We start from the raw sequence: 16826 nt of genomic DNA on the forward strand, positions 1-16826 counted from the left end.
AAAAAAAACATTCATATTCGATTTTACAACGTACCATTTCTCCAGAAGCTCCATAAAAAGTGTGTGTATCCAACATCGAAAAAACATTAAAAAAACAACTCTATTTAAATTAAACTTGAAACACAGTGACAAGATTACATTTATATAGTTTCAGTCACTTGTATATTGTTGGCAGGAAACAAAACATGTCCAGAACCAAAAACCTTTATTTTTTTTTCATAAAAAATCAAAGCCGTTGTCTGATACAATACTAGTTCCCAGCGTCCCTCCCCTTCACAATGGCACTTGCGCATTCACGTGAAAAATAAAGACTTCATTTCCCAGCGTCCCACTCTTTCCCGGCTTCTCGGTTCAGCTCGCTTGAATAATTAAAAGCTGTTCTGTAATTGCAGATGTCCTGTTGAACACACATAATAAAATATGGACAAATAAAAAGGTGTAAGCACTTTGTAACATACATCTTATTCACTGTTCTTTTTATAAATAAATAAATAGTAGCTACATGTTTTTCTTTTGCAATGTGTTACAGTGCTTTACTGTGGCGTGAATGGAGCCGTGAGGTGCCTTAATCACACAGGCTATTCACTTTACTGAAATAATGTACAGTACTAAGACTAGGGCCCTATGGAATTCGTGTTATTTTGTTCTGATTCCCATTTTATTTTATTTTTTTCTGATTTCCGTTTTTACCATTTAAAAAAAATGTAATTAGGTTAATTTAAATGAACTTGTGCATACCGCAGGCAAGGTGAACAACACAAAACCATAAACCTACAGGCTTCTACTTTTTCCATTTGGTTTGCGTTAGTCTTCATTGGATTGGAAGTATTGTTCTATCTAATTGTATTGAAAAATAGTATTGTTAACTTAAAAACAGGTTGTATTTATTTTTATTTTTTTTGTGCAGTGTGGGGTGCGCCAAAGCAAACAGATAGGCATGTTTCATAACTTTTAGTTTTGAACATGATCAATTCTATATTACTGCTATGCCCATGGTTTCACTACCATAAATCTTCTCTGTGTGAACATTTGGATTGTATTGTTCAAAGTGGCTGCTGTAATAGCAGTCTGTGTGAGGAGTACTTTTTGTGTTGTAATACAGATGTTAAAAATAGTCTGCAATGTTGTCTAGTTGTCTAAGTCCTTAAAAATGTTTCTATTTATTTGCCATGATTGCTTTTATTTAACACACTCGAACGGTGAATTATTTTCACTGATTCAGCCCTTCTCGTTGTTTATCCCTTACAGAATACCCCGCCTCATTTATAACCCAGCTACAGAAACTGTCCCCCCGCCACTCATTCCCCCACTTTTGAAACCAAAGTCACACCACTGCCTGTACTGACCATTAGTTTCACATTTTCCCTTCAAATATGTAAATCTCAAGCTTAATGCTCTACTACCAAATGCATTTTTTTCGTACAGCACTTAATTCCGCGTTAATATTCTTTTGATTCTGTGATTCCACCCGTGTTCTCGTTAACACGGATTCCATACAGCCCTATAGACCTGAAAAAAGGCAATGCAATGGAGATACACAACAATGCAGGAAGTTGGTCTGTCCTTAATTTATGCAAGACGTATTTAGAGTGATCACGTGGAAGAACAGGTCAGGTTTCCTTAAAGGGGAAAACCATAGAAAGGGAAACATATTTGCGGAAAATATGCAAAAATAATTTGATAATATATTTTACTGTTAAATTGCGTTTAAATGTATAATACAAATTTTAAATGAAAATATTTTTAATCCACGTTTACCGTTTAAACCCTACATTTAATGCATATTTGGTCATTTTTGTAGAAAAAAAGCACAAAACTTAATTTGCAAATTAAGAACATTTGGAAGTTAAAAATAAATGATCTAATACTGTATTATTTTTTCAAGTAATGTATATAGAGTACAGTACTAAGAAGAAAAATATTAAGAAAGTTGCGCTTATACAGTAAATTAAGAAACAATAACAACTGGAGGGCCTGCAAAGTGAAAAGCAGACGACTGACGACATGCGTTTCGGAGGACGCATGTGTTCGTCTTCATCTCTCCCGAGATCAGCGCAGGGGTTGCAGCGGTGAGCCAAGCTTAAAATTGGGCATTTCAAATTGGGGAGAAAATGGGGTAAAAAAACAATTGTTGATTACAAATTAAAAAAATAAAAGAAATAGTGCCCAATCTCGACTGTCTGCCCTTATTCATATTAGTGCCCTGTTTTACTGGCAAAAGGTTAATAAATGCAACGTTCTCCAAAGCCCCCCAACCCATTCATCCGACATAACAATTTTCCCTTTCCGGTCCGATGTCGGACCCTGTCTCTACTTGCTTTTTCTCCGGAAAAAGCCGAGAAAACCATTCAATGGCCGAGTGAGACCGATAGGAGCCGATAGAAGCAAGCAATACACATAGCCCCGGCACCACAGAGATAACACGGCCATAAACAAACAAGATAGCTGCTTCCGCATCCAGCGCTCAAAGAATATCACAGACATTTGCAGAGCTTTTTTTAGATGTTATAGTAATAAAATAATGACTTGGATCGCATTATTCAGGAGTTTGGTGATCAAATGAGTGATCAGGAGATGATTTATCAGTATGCATGACTATGAAGAGGTATGTGAAAAATACAGCAAACAAGGGGTGGGGCGGAGCTGGAGATGCAGTTTTGAGTGTCCTGTTGATAGGCAGTGCCTTTTAAATCTGTTTTACTGTGAAAATACTTTTAAACAGCGTTCTAAAATAAACTGCGCGTGTGAAAATAAATTGGACCCGACGCGCCTGAGACGCTCTGAATAAATGGACCGCAAAAGGGTTAAGATGTTCATACCTGTCAACTCATTTTGATGGTCATCTATATATTTTACTTTTGAAACCCATAAGATTCATTCAAAACCCTTAAGAAAAAGCCATATGACTGGAAAATCAGTTTCAATTAATTATTTCTGCTGTAACTAATTAGCAAACTGTTTAAGAAATTAACATTAAAACTGTTTAATAGATTAACATTCAAATCTATGTTTGCTTTTTATTGAAAAACTAAATGCAAATCTGAATACTTCCACTACCAAAACTAAATACAAATGGTCATACTTGACTAAATATTCCAAATGCATCTGAAATACGTTTCCATACAACAAACATTAATGTATTGATTAATCAACACCAACATTATGTTTTATTATCATTTATGTATTTGCCTGATGCCTTAATCCAATGCAACATAAAGGAGTAGTTTATACAATAGTAATATAAACACAGTATAGTAAGTTACAAAACATATGCAAAAAGTAACAGGGCTTTAAAAAAAAAAAGTATAACATAACACAATGCTCAGTTACATTTAATTTAATATATTTTGTAGCCTTCTAGCATCTGTGCAGGGTGTTTATAGTTCTGAATATTTAAAGGCAAATTCAGAAACTACATTTTTTATTAATGGATTTTACTTTCATTTTTCTTATACCACTGCAAACAGGCTTGTCTTCAAAACATTGATTTATTGGGGTGTGCATTTGCTTTAAAAAAAATACTTTTTTTAATAAAGTGATCTTTCAGATCTAAGACCACTGGCAGCAACATTCATACTGTGATTGCATAAAAGGCACAAAGTGTACTCTTCACAAGAGGGGAAGGAGCCACAATTCCTGGGTAAAATTCAGTCCACTGTGGTAAATATCTTATGGTATATTGCTTCGGTGTTGTTGTTTTTTTTGGTAGATGTTTTAAGCCATCTTCGGGTTCCGATTTTCTATATGGTTACAGAACAACTTCCAGAAACTTTGATTTCGTGCTTCATACTTAAATCTCATTTAACGTGAGATTCTTGTGTGCTTACAAGCAGATCCAGAAAACGCACCTAAGATGACTTTGCCTCAATAATTAAAAAAAATTGAACGCTGATGCTTAAAACCTGCAAGGTTTCTGTTTTACGGCCATAAGATCTGTGAAAAATTGTGAAAACCCGTAACACTTACGGGTAATCTGTAATCTTACAGCTCTGGATGTTCTAAGTCATTAAGTATGATTTAATTTAATCATGTCCACGTTCAGAAAAGCGTATGCTCCTCTACATTCACCTACGCCAAGTGCAACCCTCCCTGAGGGATTCAACTACCCAGTAATTGTGTCCCTTCTGCGACAGGACTGGACAATTACTACATTTAACACAACAGCATTTATGTACAGTTTAGGAAGTTCTGAGTTAACTGCATAGTAAAAGTATTCGATTATTGTATAGACATTTATCAACGACAATCGATGCATTTTCAAAATAAAGAACAAACATTAGTTGTTGTTTTTTTTTTGTTTTTTTTTTAACAGCAGATCAGAATAACTAAAAACACCATTGTGCATAATAGTTAAACAAAAAGGCACAACTTTATATTGTAAATTCAGCTTCTTTTTATATAATATTGCCATATAATCCAAACACAACATGCTTTGAAACAAAAGAAAGGTAATTGGTGGATTTAATAGATTAAAAAAAAAGTATCGCCTTAATTTTTAAATCAAGAAAACGTGAATGCAATAGGCCTACTTCTGATTTGACTTGTCCAACACGAATGTAGAGACCTAAAGTGTGTGTCCTAGCAACGCGCTAATCTACCGTACTAGCACTAAAAGAAGCGCACTCGAGGTTTTAATGCAAACCGGCAACAGGAGACTTCAAACTGGGTTCTAATTTGATGCATCAATTCACCAATATGTAATCGAAATTTAAGGACAGACGCATCGATCAATTGTTGCACCCCTACAGACTAGGAAGAATGATGCGCTTCTCACTGTCCATCCCATCATGTTTTGATAAAGAAAAAAGGGAGGTTAAATCATACAGAGGATACCTGTATAAAACTGGTCTGTGCTTAATGGTAGTGATTTTTCTGCTATATTCCCCCTTATTCATTACGTTCAACAACTAGCCTTAACTTCTACATTCCATCTGGTGGGACGTCCATTGGAAAGTGTTCCTTTGCCTATTTTGCTCCATTACGCTGGAATAACCTTTCTGCTGAAATAAGGGCAAGTGTTATTCTCCTTGCTTTTAAAGATTTGTCACTGCAACATTTCAACAAATTCTGTAATTCTTTTACACCCTGTTTAGCTAATGGTGTATGGTTTTAGCATATGTTTAATGTACGAATGAATTATGAATGTAAATTAAAACCTGCCTGTGGGCATCTGGGGCACCGTTGAAATGAGATGTTTCATCTCAAGGGTCTAACCTGGTCTGAAAATACTTTAATAAATAAAATAAACATAAAGGAGGACTCAAAACAGCATAAACAAGTAGGTTGTTTTTCTTACCTGTTGCTGGCTCTGCTCTTCCAGGTTCAGCTTGACTTCCAGTGACTGCCGTGCTTCCAGAAACGCTTTGCGGTGCTTCCTGTCTGCCATGTAATACGACATGACCCCCACTGAGATGGCACACATGTAGATAGCGATGTTCGCCAGCAACTAAAAATCAGACAAAATATTTACAGTATTTACCTTTAGCATGAAAACCACAAATGTTGCCATGTTTCTATCTGCAGCACCATGAAAACAGTCTGTAAAACTATATTCCAATATCAAATTCAATCTTTAACCACTGGAGCTGATAGGTCCAAATTCCAAGTGGACTGCCTATGGATACATGGCTGACACCATCGGCTCCTGAAAACCAGACACACACCTTGATGCACAGCTTTAGTGGCTGGTGAATTTTGAATGGTTTATCTTTCTATGTTTATAAAGTGTAGTGGAAATCAAGAACTCACCAGCCACTGCCAACTCATCTGTGTCACAAGAGTTAGCTCTGAGAGGATACAGAAAAAACCCGACAGTATTCAGGGGGTGTGGCACACAGGTCAGCGTTACAGCCCTGGAACCTGGAAAGCCTGGTTTTCAATCCAAACTCAGCTACTTAAACAAGATATACACTCAAAATAATAAAATATTAAAAACATGTTTGTATTGCCAAAAAACAGGTCTTGGACCAATTTAGAATTTATTCTTTCAAATTGTTATTATATATAAAACAACAATAGTGGCGTGGTCAAATTGTTATTATATATAAAACAAAAATAGTGGCGTGTCACAATGACCATTGTACATTATTGTTTGTACACTAAAGTCACAAGAAATATTTGCCGCTTTTGTGGTTAGACTTTAAGAAGACTAACTTGCTAATTAGTGTTTCCAATATAATGCTTTTTTGTGATGTCTTCCTTTTTAAACAACAAATAAAATAAAAATAACCAACAAATCTAAATATAATACAATTTGAAAAGGAAAGAAGTTAAAAAAATACATACAGTATATTTTAAACAAAAAATATCCAAAGGTTTAATCAACGTGGCAACGGAAGGGCTAAAGTTACATTACCTCAATATTGCAGTCATATTAGGTCAGAGGTCAATGTCATGGACAGCAACACATTGCAATTACAGTATGAAGTCACTACCTCAAACGGTTTCTGGGTTGGAAGGTTTTGATAAGGTTGTGACAACAGCTAAATAAATTAGCAAAATATGACAATATGAAGTTGATTGCTGAAATTGTTTATTAGATATTATCAGTAGGTTTGTGTGGAGGTGATGGACTTGCACATTCATGCAAGCTTGGCTCATGACTTAGAGTGTGCTAAAAAGACATCCAAGCTTTAATCGTCGCAGGAGAAGGTCAGTGATCATTGTTGTGGTTCATGCCAGAAAGCTGATATCTGAAGGAGTATAACCAAAGTACAAACAGGAGATCTGGCGCAAACAAGGAGGACAGTCATAGATGTTCGAACTGTAACTAACTGCAGGAATGCCTGCGAGTTAGTTACAGTAGGGATGTTAATAGTTTAGGAGTTTTTCATAAACATTTAACCAGTCAAAGATACTGTATATATAGAAGTCAGCTGTAGTGTTTATACAGAAGCTGTGTGCAGTATAAAGTTATTTATTCAATGGTAACTCTTTTCCATATACACATAAATGTTGTGTACACATCTAGTCTTGCATACATTTATGTCGTAGTGCACCATAAAAAAAAGTAACAGCACTCTAGTTGAGGCCTGTTAATGATGGCTTACAAACATTACCACGATATTAAAGTTTGAACTTTAAAATGTATTTTATCATAGTTTAAATCCCTACTGCAAGTTATTTTCACAGAACAAAGATACAGTAGAACCTGTCCAATCCTGTAAGATATGATCCCCTCTATTAAATGCAGTACTGGTGGAAACCAATCAACCAATTACTGTTTAATCAAATCAATGCACATTTGATTATGGCTTAAACAGTAAATTCAGCTCTTAGTGGGACAGAATCGATTCACATGGTTTGTGTTCTTTTATTATTGTTTTGAATGTAAATAAAGTTTTATTGTCAAAGGGAGGAACTGGAGCTAGCTAACAAACAGTGTAATAATGCAATGTATTCAGTGCTTTGATTTCCGCATTCTCAGGCTGCTTCTGGCAATGGATCATCAGGGATGAGAGGTTGTTAATTTGAATTAACACTAGAAGCCCCAAGGCGGTCATTTTGGCGTTTTTTGGTTTTAAAATGTAATTTTTTCCAGTCGTGTAACACATATGGGGCTTCTCACATGAAGCATGAAACACGGGAGTACATAAATAAAGGAGATATATTACATTATACCTAAAAGCCCCGGGACCAGTAACATTGACGGCCACTCAAAAAACTATTGTATTTTGATTATACAGAACGGTATTCTACTTTATTATTTTTATTTACCAGTCCGCAATGTGTTTAGCTGTAATCAGATTAGTCTCTACTCTGCCTGAGTGAATGACTGACAGTCTATTGTTTTCAATCAGCCTTTTGAAGGCTGATGCCTGCTTGCCAGCTGCGCTGTTTTGGTCAGTCAATTAGCATCAGGACTAGTGAAAATAAATACCAGAGACCGTGGAGTTTTACAACGCAACAAAATATGGTTTGGATCAGATGGCACGGAAGTATTCTGTGAAAGCTAGCTCCCGACAGTGGTCTGTTCAGGTGTTTTACAATGTATTGGACCTAGCAGCCATTAACTCCTGGGTACTTTACAAAGAATGCATGGAGAAAAATTTACCAAGGAGATAATATAATTTACAGTTAGCACAGGAACTTCGCAAGAAGCATTTGGAACAAAGGGAGACTGCCAAGCGTGTACACACAGCTGAAGCTGGCAACCCCACTGAGAGCCGCAAGAGACACCAATGCCAGGTTGGCAAGTGCAATAAAAATAAAACTTCGAACAGCTGTGCCCTGTGCAGAAAGGCGACGTGGAGAAGTGCCTTATCTGTGTTGATTGTGAACAGCCTTAGACTCAAGGTAAAGGAATACCCTTTTGTTGAAAAAAAAGAAAGAAAGAAAAAGAAATTCGACTTTTTTTATAACTTCTTGTGCTGTGCACTTCTGTAAAACGTTTTCTTCTAAGTTTATTTATCTACCTTGTTCAGTTGCTTTTGCGCATCTGATAATAAACAATTGTTGTTGAAAATGTATTGCCATTGTTTCAGTTTTATAAATATGTATGTTGTAAACCGATGTCTGTTCAGATGTTTATTTACTTACATTTTCTTGTTTTGATTTGTAAAATAATGGTATTCACCCTCTGCTGGTGGAGGTGGCGGAGGCAGAGGCAACTCCTGCTGCTCTGCTCCTGGTGGTGGAGGTGCCTCCTCTGCTAGTGGAGACGGGGACAGCAGGCATTCTTCCTCTGCTGGTGGAGACAGGGACAGCTGGCATTCTTCCTCTGCTGGTGGAGACGGGGACAGCAGGCATTCTTCCTCTGCTGGTGGAGACGGGGACAGCAGGCATTCCTCCTCTGCTGGTGGAGATGGGGACAGCAGCCTCTCGGGCTTGGATTCCCACGGTCCCCCCATCTGGGTGCTGGACGCTCAGGCTCCTCCCACTCAGACGTAGGACGACTGGAATCCTCATCCTCCCAGCCGTCATCCCCGACCTCCTCCTGCTGTTGCAGCTGTCTTCTCCCCCTTCTCTTCCTACTCCTTCTCCCTACCTTCCTCTCCTGGGCCTGTTCCTCCTCCTCACCTTGGAAGGGGCAGATCACCACCATGTGTACATAGACCCCACAGGTAAGGCACCAGCCTTGGTCCTCGAGGCCCCCGAGGAGGTCCTCCAGGTCTTGGCAGTCGTCTCTCCAGCCTTCCATTTCCTTATTTTTTGAAATTTATTTATTTATTTATTTATTTATTTTCCCCAAAACAATATTTGTAATCCTTTTTTTTTTCTTTCCCAAAAGGACACCTCAACAAAAAATAAAATAACGCACTTTCCCTGGTCTGACGCTTGGGGCCGCTGTCATCCCATTTCTTACACCATATGTGACAGTCTGGCTGAGTCGTGACATCAGAACGAGGAAATGAACAACACAGACAGGATGGATGAAATGAACAACACAGACAGGATGGATGAAATGAACAACACAGACAGGACGGCTGAAATGGTAAATGCGCTTGCTTGAGCCGGTTTATTGCAAATGAAAAGGCTGAACAAAACAGAAAACACTGAACAAACAAAAACGGCGCGTTGGCCAAAGTAAATACACAGACAGACAAACAAACAAAGTGGACGAACCAAACAAGTATCGTGCGAGTCCTCGCGTACGAGTAGCATTTGTTATTTACTTTTTACGTTTCTCCTCTTTCTCCACTCACGAACACACAACCCCGAGTGAATGAGATGTGCATCTATATATACAATTGTGCTGGGATTCAATTACCAATGAATTACCAATGAATATTCACTTGAATCCCAGCACGTGAACTAATCTGTGAAAACCCTGTGTTCACATATTATGAAGCACTTTAAATGCATGTGAAGTGAAGTGCAATCCCTGTGCCTAAATAGAATTATACATTTAAATAACTTGTGCTACACACAGCCATTTATATCCCGTGCAGCAATATCTATACACCAACATTTACACACTACATACAACATATAACAAACAAATGCACACAGGGGCAGAGCACATTGCCACACGTACTCAATAAAAAAAAAAAAAATACATCTGACTGTTTCTCTGTTCGTTACATCTTCGGTCCTTCTAGTGTTAACCCTTTGCGGTCCAACATCATCAAAAAAAACGAAAAAAACGGGTTTCTAGTCGTTTTTTCTCCGGAAAAAGTCGAGAAAACCATTCAATGGCCGAGTGGGAGCAACAGGAGCCGAGACAAGCCAAAAAAAAAAAAAAAAAAAAGGGCGTATCTCATGAATAGTCATACTTGCCCCTGGCATCAGATAGGGGCGGTCATAAGGAAACAAGCTGGCTGATACTGCATCAGCGCTCAGAGAATATGACGGAAATTTGCAGAGTTGTGCTTTGTTGATATGCAGGTCCTTTTAAACCCATTTGACTGTGGAAAAAAATACTTTTAACCCTTTGCGGTCCATTGTGGGACTGGGTCCGACATTGCAATTATTCCTCACAGGTCCTTTGTCGGACTGGGTCCGACATCATTATAGCAACGCAATAAACAGGTGTCTAGTCGTTTTTTCTCCGGAAAAAGCCGAGAAAACCATTCAATTACCGAGTGGGAGCGACAGGAGCCGAGACAAGTCGAAAAAAAAAAAAAAAAAATAAGGCGTATCTCATGAATAGTCATACATGGTATCAGGTATCAGATAACGGGGGCGGTCTGAAGTAAACAAGTTGGCTGACTGAATCAACGCACAGAAAACCCGGACATTTGCAGAGCTTTTTTGAGATGTTATAGTAATAAAATAATGACTTGGATCGCATTATTGAGGAGTTTGGTGATAAAACGAGTGATCCGGAGATGATCGATCGGTATGTACGACTATTATTATTATTATTATTTATTTCTTACATAGGTGAACGCTATAGCAAACGAAAGGGTGGGGCGGGGCTGGAGATGCCTAGTGAGTGCTTTGTTGATATGCAGGGCCATTTAAACCCGTTTGACTGTGGAAAAAAATACTTTTAAACAGCGCGTCTAAAATTAACTGCGCGTGTGAAAATTAATTAGACCTGACGTGCGATTAATAAATGGACCGCAAAGGGTTAAACAGTGCATCTAAAATTAACTGTGCGTGTGAAAATAAATTGGACCTGACGCGCCTGACACACACTTAATAAATGGACTGCAAAGGGTTAAAGGAATGCATCTCCCCCAGCATTAGTTGGTTTATAATAGCCAGGTAGTGTTCCTGGAGCAGGACTCCACCCAAAGTGGACAGCACATTCCGCATGGGAGAGGCAATCTTATTTTAATAGGGTTTTGAAAGTGTTTTATTTTTGTTTTGGTTCTGTGACAGATAGAATGATTCTTGGTGTTAGATCTCCCTCTCGACCTGTGAGGGCACTTTGTAAAAGGAACAGAGTACCCTTAACTAAATGGCATGATAATTTATTATTTAGGGCAGGTGGAAGACGGTCATTTAGGAAAGGGGCGGAGCTACGATACCCAAACTCAAATGACCCAGATGGTAAACGCCGTGGCATCAGAGGATTGGAGGAGCGGATGCGCTCGTTAACCTAAGGGTCATGAGCGAGGATATAAATAGGGGACATAGCATAAGTGATCTGTTCCTTTGTGAATGGTTAGAGAAAGAACCAAAAGGAAACCCTGCAATTGGGAGAACCGTGAGTGTTGTATTTGTTAGTCTGTCTTGTAACATTGTTCTGTTTGTGTCATTTTAAGACTATTAACACTATCCGGAGCTGCAACCGCAGGCCAGCAACAAACCGGGACACCAGCACTTTGTCTTTTCACACGCTAAGTAACTGTGTTTTGTGTGTGGGTGAGGAAAGAACTTGGACTTTTTGTTATTTGGTTTCAGGTCAAACCCGAGGATTACAAACAAAGTGATACACGCCGTTGTATCACTTCCAACATTCATTATTTACAGGTGTTCGCCATAAGGCTCTGGACATTGTTTAATAAATCAATAAACACCCTTGCATCTGAAAAATCATTGTCTGCGTGTGCTTGTATCCACTCTGCACTACACGGCACCTGTAATCAATCACCAATTTGCCACAGGGTCCTATGAAACCTGTGTGAAGCACCATCTTTATTTTCAGTAATGAAGTGTGTGTATATTTTTGTTAAAGTGTAGAATAAACCTGGGCACCTGAGCGCCATCGCAAAGAAAACCTCGGACTCTGAACACCTTTCTAAGCAGATTTTGAATCAATCTGAAGGCTGTAAGCAGAAAATCCAAGTACCAGTACTTTAGATCTGAACAAGCAAGTCCACCTCTTCATTTTGAAACACTGCGCCACCTTCCTCCCCAAACAAAATTGATATCATCTATGTATTTACTGTAGGAGAAGGAGATAACATAACTGTTCATTTAAATATTTGAAACCCAACTCTGAAGTGACATCTGAATGGATGACTATCCTTGGAGGACCATTTATGAGTTTTAACCCTTAGCGGTCCATTTATTCAGTGCGTCTCAGGCATGTCAGGTCCAATTTATTTTCACACGCGTAGTTTATTTTACATGCACTGTTTAAAAGTATTTTTTTCACAGTAAAAGGTTTAAAAGGCACTGCATATCAACAGGACACTCAGTACTGCATCTCCAGCCCCGTCCCACCCCTCGTTCGCTATATTTTTCAAATAACTCTTAGTAATAGTACATACCGATAAATCATCTCTTGATCACTCGTTTTACCACCAAACTCCTCAATAATGCGATCCAAGTCGTTATTTTATTACTATAACATCTAAAAAAAGCTCTGCAAATGTCTGTGATATTCTTTGAGCGCTGATGCAGTATCAGCCAGCTTGTTTCCTTATGACCACCCCTATCTGATGCCAGGGGCAAGTATGACTGTCTTGTTTGTTTATGTCTGTGTTATGTATGTGATGCCGGGCCTATCAGTATTCATGAGATACGCCCTTTTTTTTCGGCTTCTCTCGGCTCCCATCGGTCTCACTCGGCCATTGAATGGTTTTCTCGGATTTTCCGGAGATAAAACGACTAGAGAACTGTTTTTTGCATCTTTTTGATGATGTCGGACAGGGTCCGACATTGGACCGGAAAGGGAAAATTGCGATGTCGGACCAGGTCCGACATAGGACCGCAAAGGGTTAAGTTTGTACATTTTATCACCATAAATATTCCTGAAAATTTGGTTCAGACATTGGCACATAGCTGAAGCATGTTAAGATCATCAGGGAGATTTTGTGTCTTGGACTGAATATTATGCAGCTTAAATACCGATTTATTCCAATGTATTTACATTTATTTTTAATTAATAAACTTTAAAGTGCCAAAATTAATATAATGCATTGCTCTTGATTTTTTTTTTGCTTTTTAAGTGGCCTAAACAAATATACAGCCCTCTATTGTGCTCATACAGTTCAGGTACTGTTCATCTGCAGGTCCCCAAGCAGTTCTGTGATAACTGGTGGATATATAACCTTCTAAGAATTGTTATATTTGTGGTATAGTACCTGGTCTTATATCCAAGGCAGGGTTTTCAAAATAAGCCAGCAACCAGTGCGATCCATCGTCAAACTATATTTCTGCTGGCTACTTTCATTAAATATTAAGATTATTTTCGATTATTATCGTAAGATGATACATAGTATATAACAATTATACATACGTACAAAAAAATAAAGTGTATTCCTTTTGTTATGAGATATTGGGGGAGTTATGTCATGTATAGAGGCTGTCTCCTTTAAGAAGAAAGGCATGCTGGGATATCAGCTGAACCTTTGTTAGTTGATGGCAGAAAATGAATCGAAGAAGGACAGCAGGCCAAACGTTAAAAATAAATAAGGGTTCAGACTCCAATACTTGGTGCCAATAGGCACTGTAACATTTGTTCAAGTTTATCTTTGTGATGAAAATTGTTTTTCATGAGGCTAAAGTTTTTAAATATTTGGTACATTATACACACACAAACAAATGCATTATTTTTACTTTAGTATATGAAAACATCTTTACAAAAACAGTGCACAGACATATTTCTCAGTCAGCCTTGGTCTATAAAAACTGCAGTATACTGTAATACAGTGTAACACAATACCACCAGATCTCGGTACAAATCAATAATCATGTAGTATACACTGTATTGTACTGTTGCTATTTCTAGCAATCGAACTTGCAAGCCAAAAAAATAGTAGCTATCTCATGGTACGTTAGAGGCCAATCTTACCTGAGACAAGCAGCTGTGGTGATGAGTAACGCCATGGCAAATCAATGCAATTTCTGAATCCTGTCTACCTTTTTTATAGCCATTGTGTCATGGCAAATTTCAGCTGGTATTAAATTTGCAGATTTGCTACCTTGGTAGATTGATGGTTTGTGAATTGGCATTCATCACTTAGCATGTTCACAAAGAAGAATGCCACACAGTTTTGTATTTCTACTTTTACTTTCAATTCAAATACATGTCTGCTAAAACAGTATCTCATTTACAGTAACTCATTATAGCATCTACAATGTCACTGCAGAAACTTGGAGAACAACAAGAAGGCCTTCTAAAAATAAGTTACAATATTTATTGTTCTTATATGGCCCTTCAATTTTAAGATATCAGTAATTGGAAAGGATTAGTAGCTGCAGTTCACTTTAACGATAGGCATTTGCTAACTCTCAGTTTTCAAACTTAGCTTTGGTTCACTAACATAACACAGTGGAATGATCACAGTATCATTTAGTAATTGTAGGACAGTACTGCCACAGGCAGGGCGCAAAATAACCGACAGTATCAGCAGCAATTGCCTCAGTGCCCAAGCCAATTTCCGCAATGCCTCTCAAATTTAAAAAAAGCTTACGGCAAAAGTTGCCTGTTAAAAGTTACCCATTCACAAACTTGCTCAGCGTCAGCTGACCCGTACAGTCACAATTCAATTGATTTCTGTGTAATCTCGTCCTGCAAAAAAATGACTCATTATCAATGTATTATTGTTGCCATTTTTTTTTACTGTGCACCTCCCAGCACCAAGCCACGAGACAGACGTATTGTATCACTGGTTATTGAAGTGCAAACAGAGGGAGGGACACTGTTAGAGTGAGCTCAATATGACCATGCCTCCAGGAATTTTCAAATCACACCTGTTCACTGGCAGAGTCACTGCGTGATGTTTCCGTCTGTGAGCTCCATGCTAACTCAAAAACGTTTAAAAAAAAAAGGCGGAAGAGGAGCTGTCTAAAAAGGCAGCAAAGTGTTCTAGGATTTACCTAATGTTCAGGGAAGAAATGGGTGCACAACATTTTGTCCCCAATAATAACAATAATAATAATAATAATAATAATAATAATAATAATAATAATAATAATAATAATAATAATGTGAACTTACATCAAGTACTGCAGAAATATGTAAAGAGACACTTTCACAGTTTGCATTCCACTGTGTTTGGATCATTTAGGCAATTCACAAAAAAATATCAATACAGCAGAGGGTTTTCAAGCCATTTCTTTAACAGCTGCAATTTAATTTCTTTTGGATGCTTAGCTGTCCACTATTTCACATACATCTGAAAAAACGAAATAACTAAATACAAATTATATATATTTTTGTTCATTTATCTACACATCCTACCCCACAACTTCCAAGTGAAAAAAATATTCTAGAAATTTGTAGAAAATTAATTAAAAATAAAAACTGAAATAGCTTGGTTGGATAAGTGTCCACCCCCCTTGTAATAGCAATCCTAAATTAGCTCAGGTGTAACCAAATCGCCTTCAAAATCACACACCAAGTTAAGTGGCCTCCACCTGTGTTAAATTTTAATGATTCACATGATTTCAGGATAAATTCAGCAGTTCCTGTAGGTTCCCTCTGCTGGGTAGTGCATTTCAAAGCAAAGACTCAACTATGGCGCTTTCACCACCAAGGCGCTTTCAAAAGAATTCTGGGACAAAGTTGTTGAAAGGCACAGATCAGGGGATGGGTATAAAAAATATCAAAAGGCCTTGAATATCCCTTGGAGCACGTTCAAGATGATTATTAAGAAGTGGAAGGTGAATGGCACCACCAAGACCCTGCCTAGATCAGGTCATCCCTACAAACTGGATGGACCGAGCAAGAAGGAGACTGATCAGAGAGCCTACCAAGAGGCCAATGGCAACTTTGCAAGAGCTATAGGCTTTTATGGCCAAGACTGGTCAAAGTGGGCATGTGACAACAATATCCCAAGCACTCCACAAATCTGGCCTGTATGCAAAAAAACACTCAGGAGATTCTGTAGCCATGTGGTAAAAAGTTTTGTGGTCTGATGAAACTAAAATTGAACTTTTGGGCCTAAATGCAAAGCGTTATGTTTGGCGCAAACCCAACACAGCGCATCACCCAAATAATACCATCCCTACTGTGAAGCATGGTGGTGGCAGCATCATGTTATGAGGATGTTTCTCATCGGCAAGGACTGGGACACTTGTCAGGATAAAAGGGAAAATGAATGGAGCAAAGTACAGAGAAGTCCTTGAGGAAAACCTGCTGCCCTCTGCAAGAAAGCTGAAACTGGGACAGAAGTTCACCTTTCAGCATGACAACAACCCAAAGCACACAGCCAAAGCTACACTGGAGCGGCTAAGGAACAAAAAGGTAAATGTCCTTGAGTGGCCCAGTCAGAGCTCCGACCTAAATCCAATTGAAAATTTGTGGCATGACTTGAAGATTGTTGTGCATCAACGCTCCCCAAGGAACTTGACAGAGCTTGAACAGTTTTGTAAAGAAGAATGGTCAAATATTGCCAAATCTAGGTGTGCAAAGTTGGTAGAGACCTATCCCAACAGACTCACAGCTGTATCGGTTCGTTGACTGTAGCACTGGGTCGGTATGGTACCAGGACGGAACTGGGTAAGTTTGGTAAATTTAGCATCTGTTTAACTCTGCATATTCT

At 38.3% G+C, this 16826-nt stretch overlaps 1 protein-coding gene across 2 annotated transcripts in view; it reads right to left on the bottom strand.

The window, feature by feature from the left end:
- Positions 1–16826, bottom strand: part of adcy3a (adenylate cyclase 3a) — a 184128-nt gene that overhangs the window by 152352 nt on the left and 14950 nt on the right. For both annotated transcript variants that reach the window (XM_034004901.3, XM_034004900.3), the window contains exon 2: positions 5297–5446. In XM_034004901.3, the coding sequence (XP_033860792.1) occupies positions 5297–5446 (150 nt within the window). The remainder of the gene's footprint in view (positions 1–5296; positions 5447–16826) is intronic.

This window comes from Acipenser ruthenus, chromosome 5 (assembly GCF_902713425.1).
Source record: "Acipenser ruthenus chromosome 5, fAciRut3.2 maternal haplotype, whole genome shotgun sequence".
NCBI classification, from domain to species: domain Eukaryota; kingdom Metazoa; phylum Chordata; class Actinopteri; order Acipenseriformes; family Acipenseridae; genus Acipenser; species Acipenser ruthenus.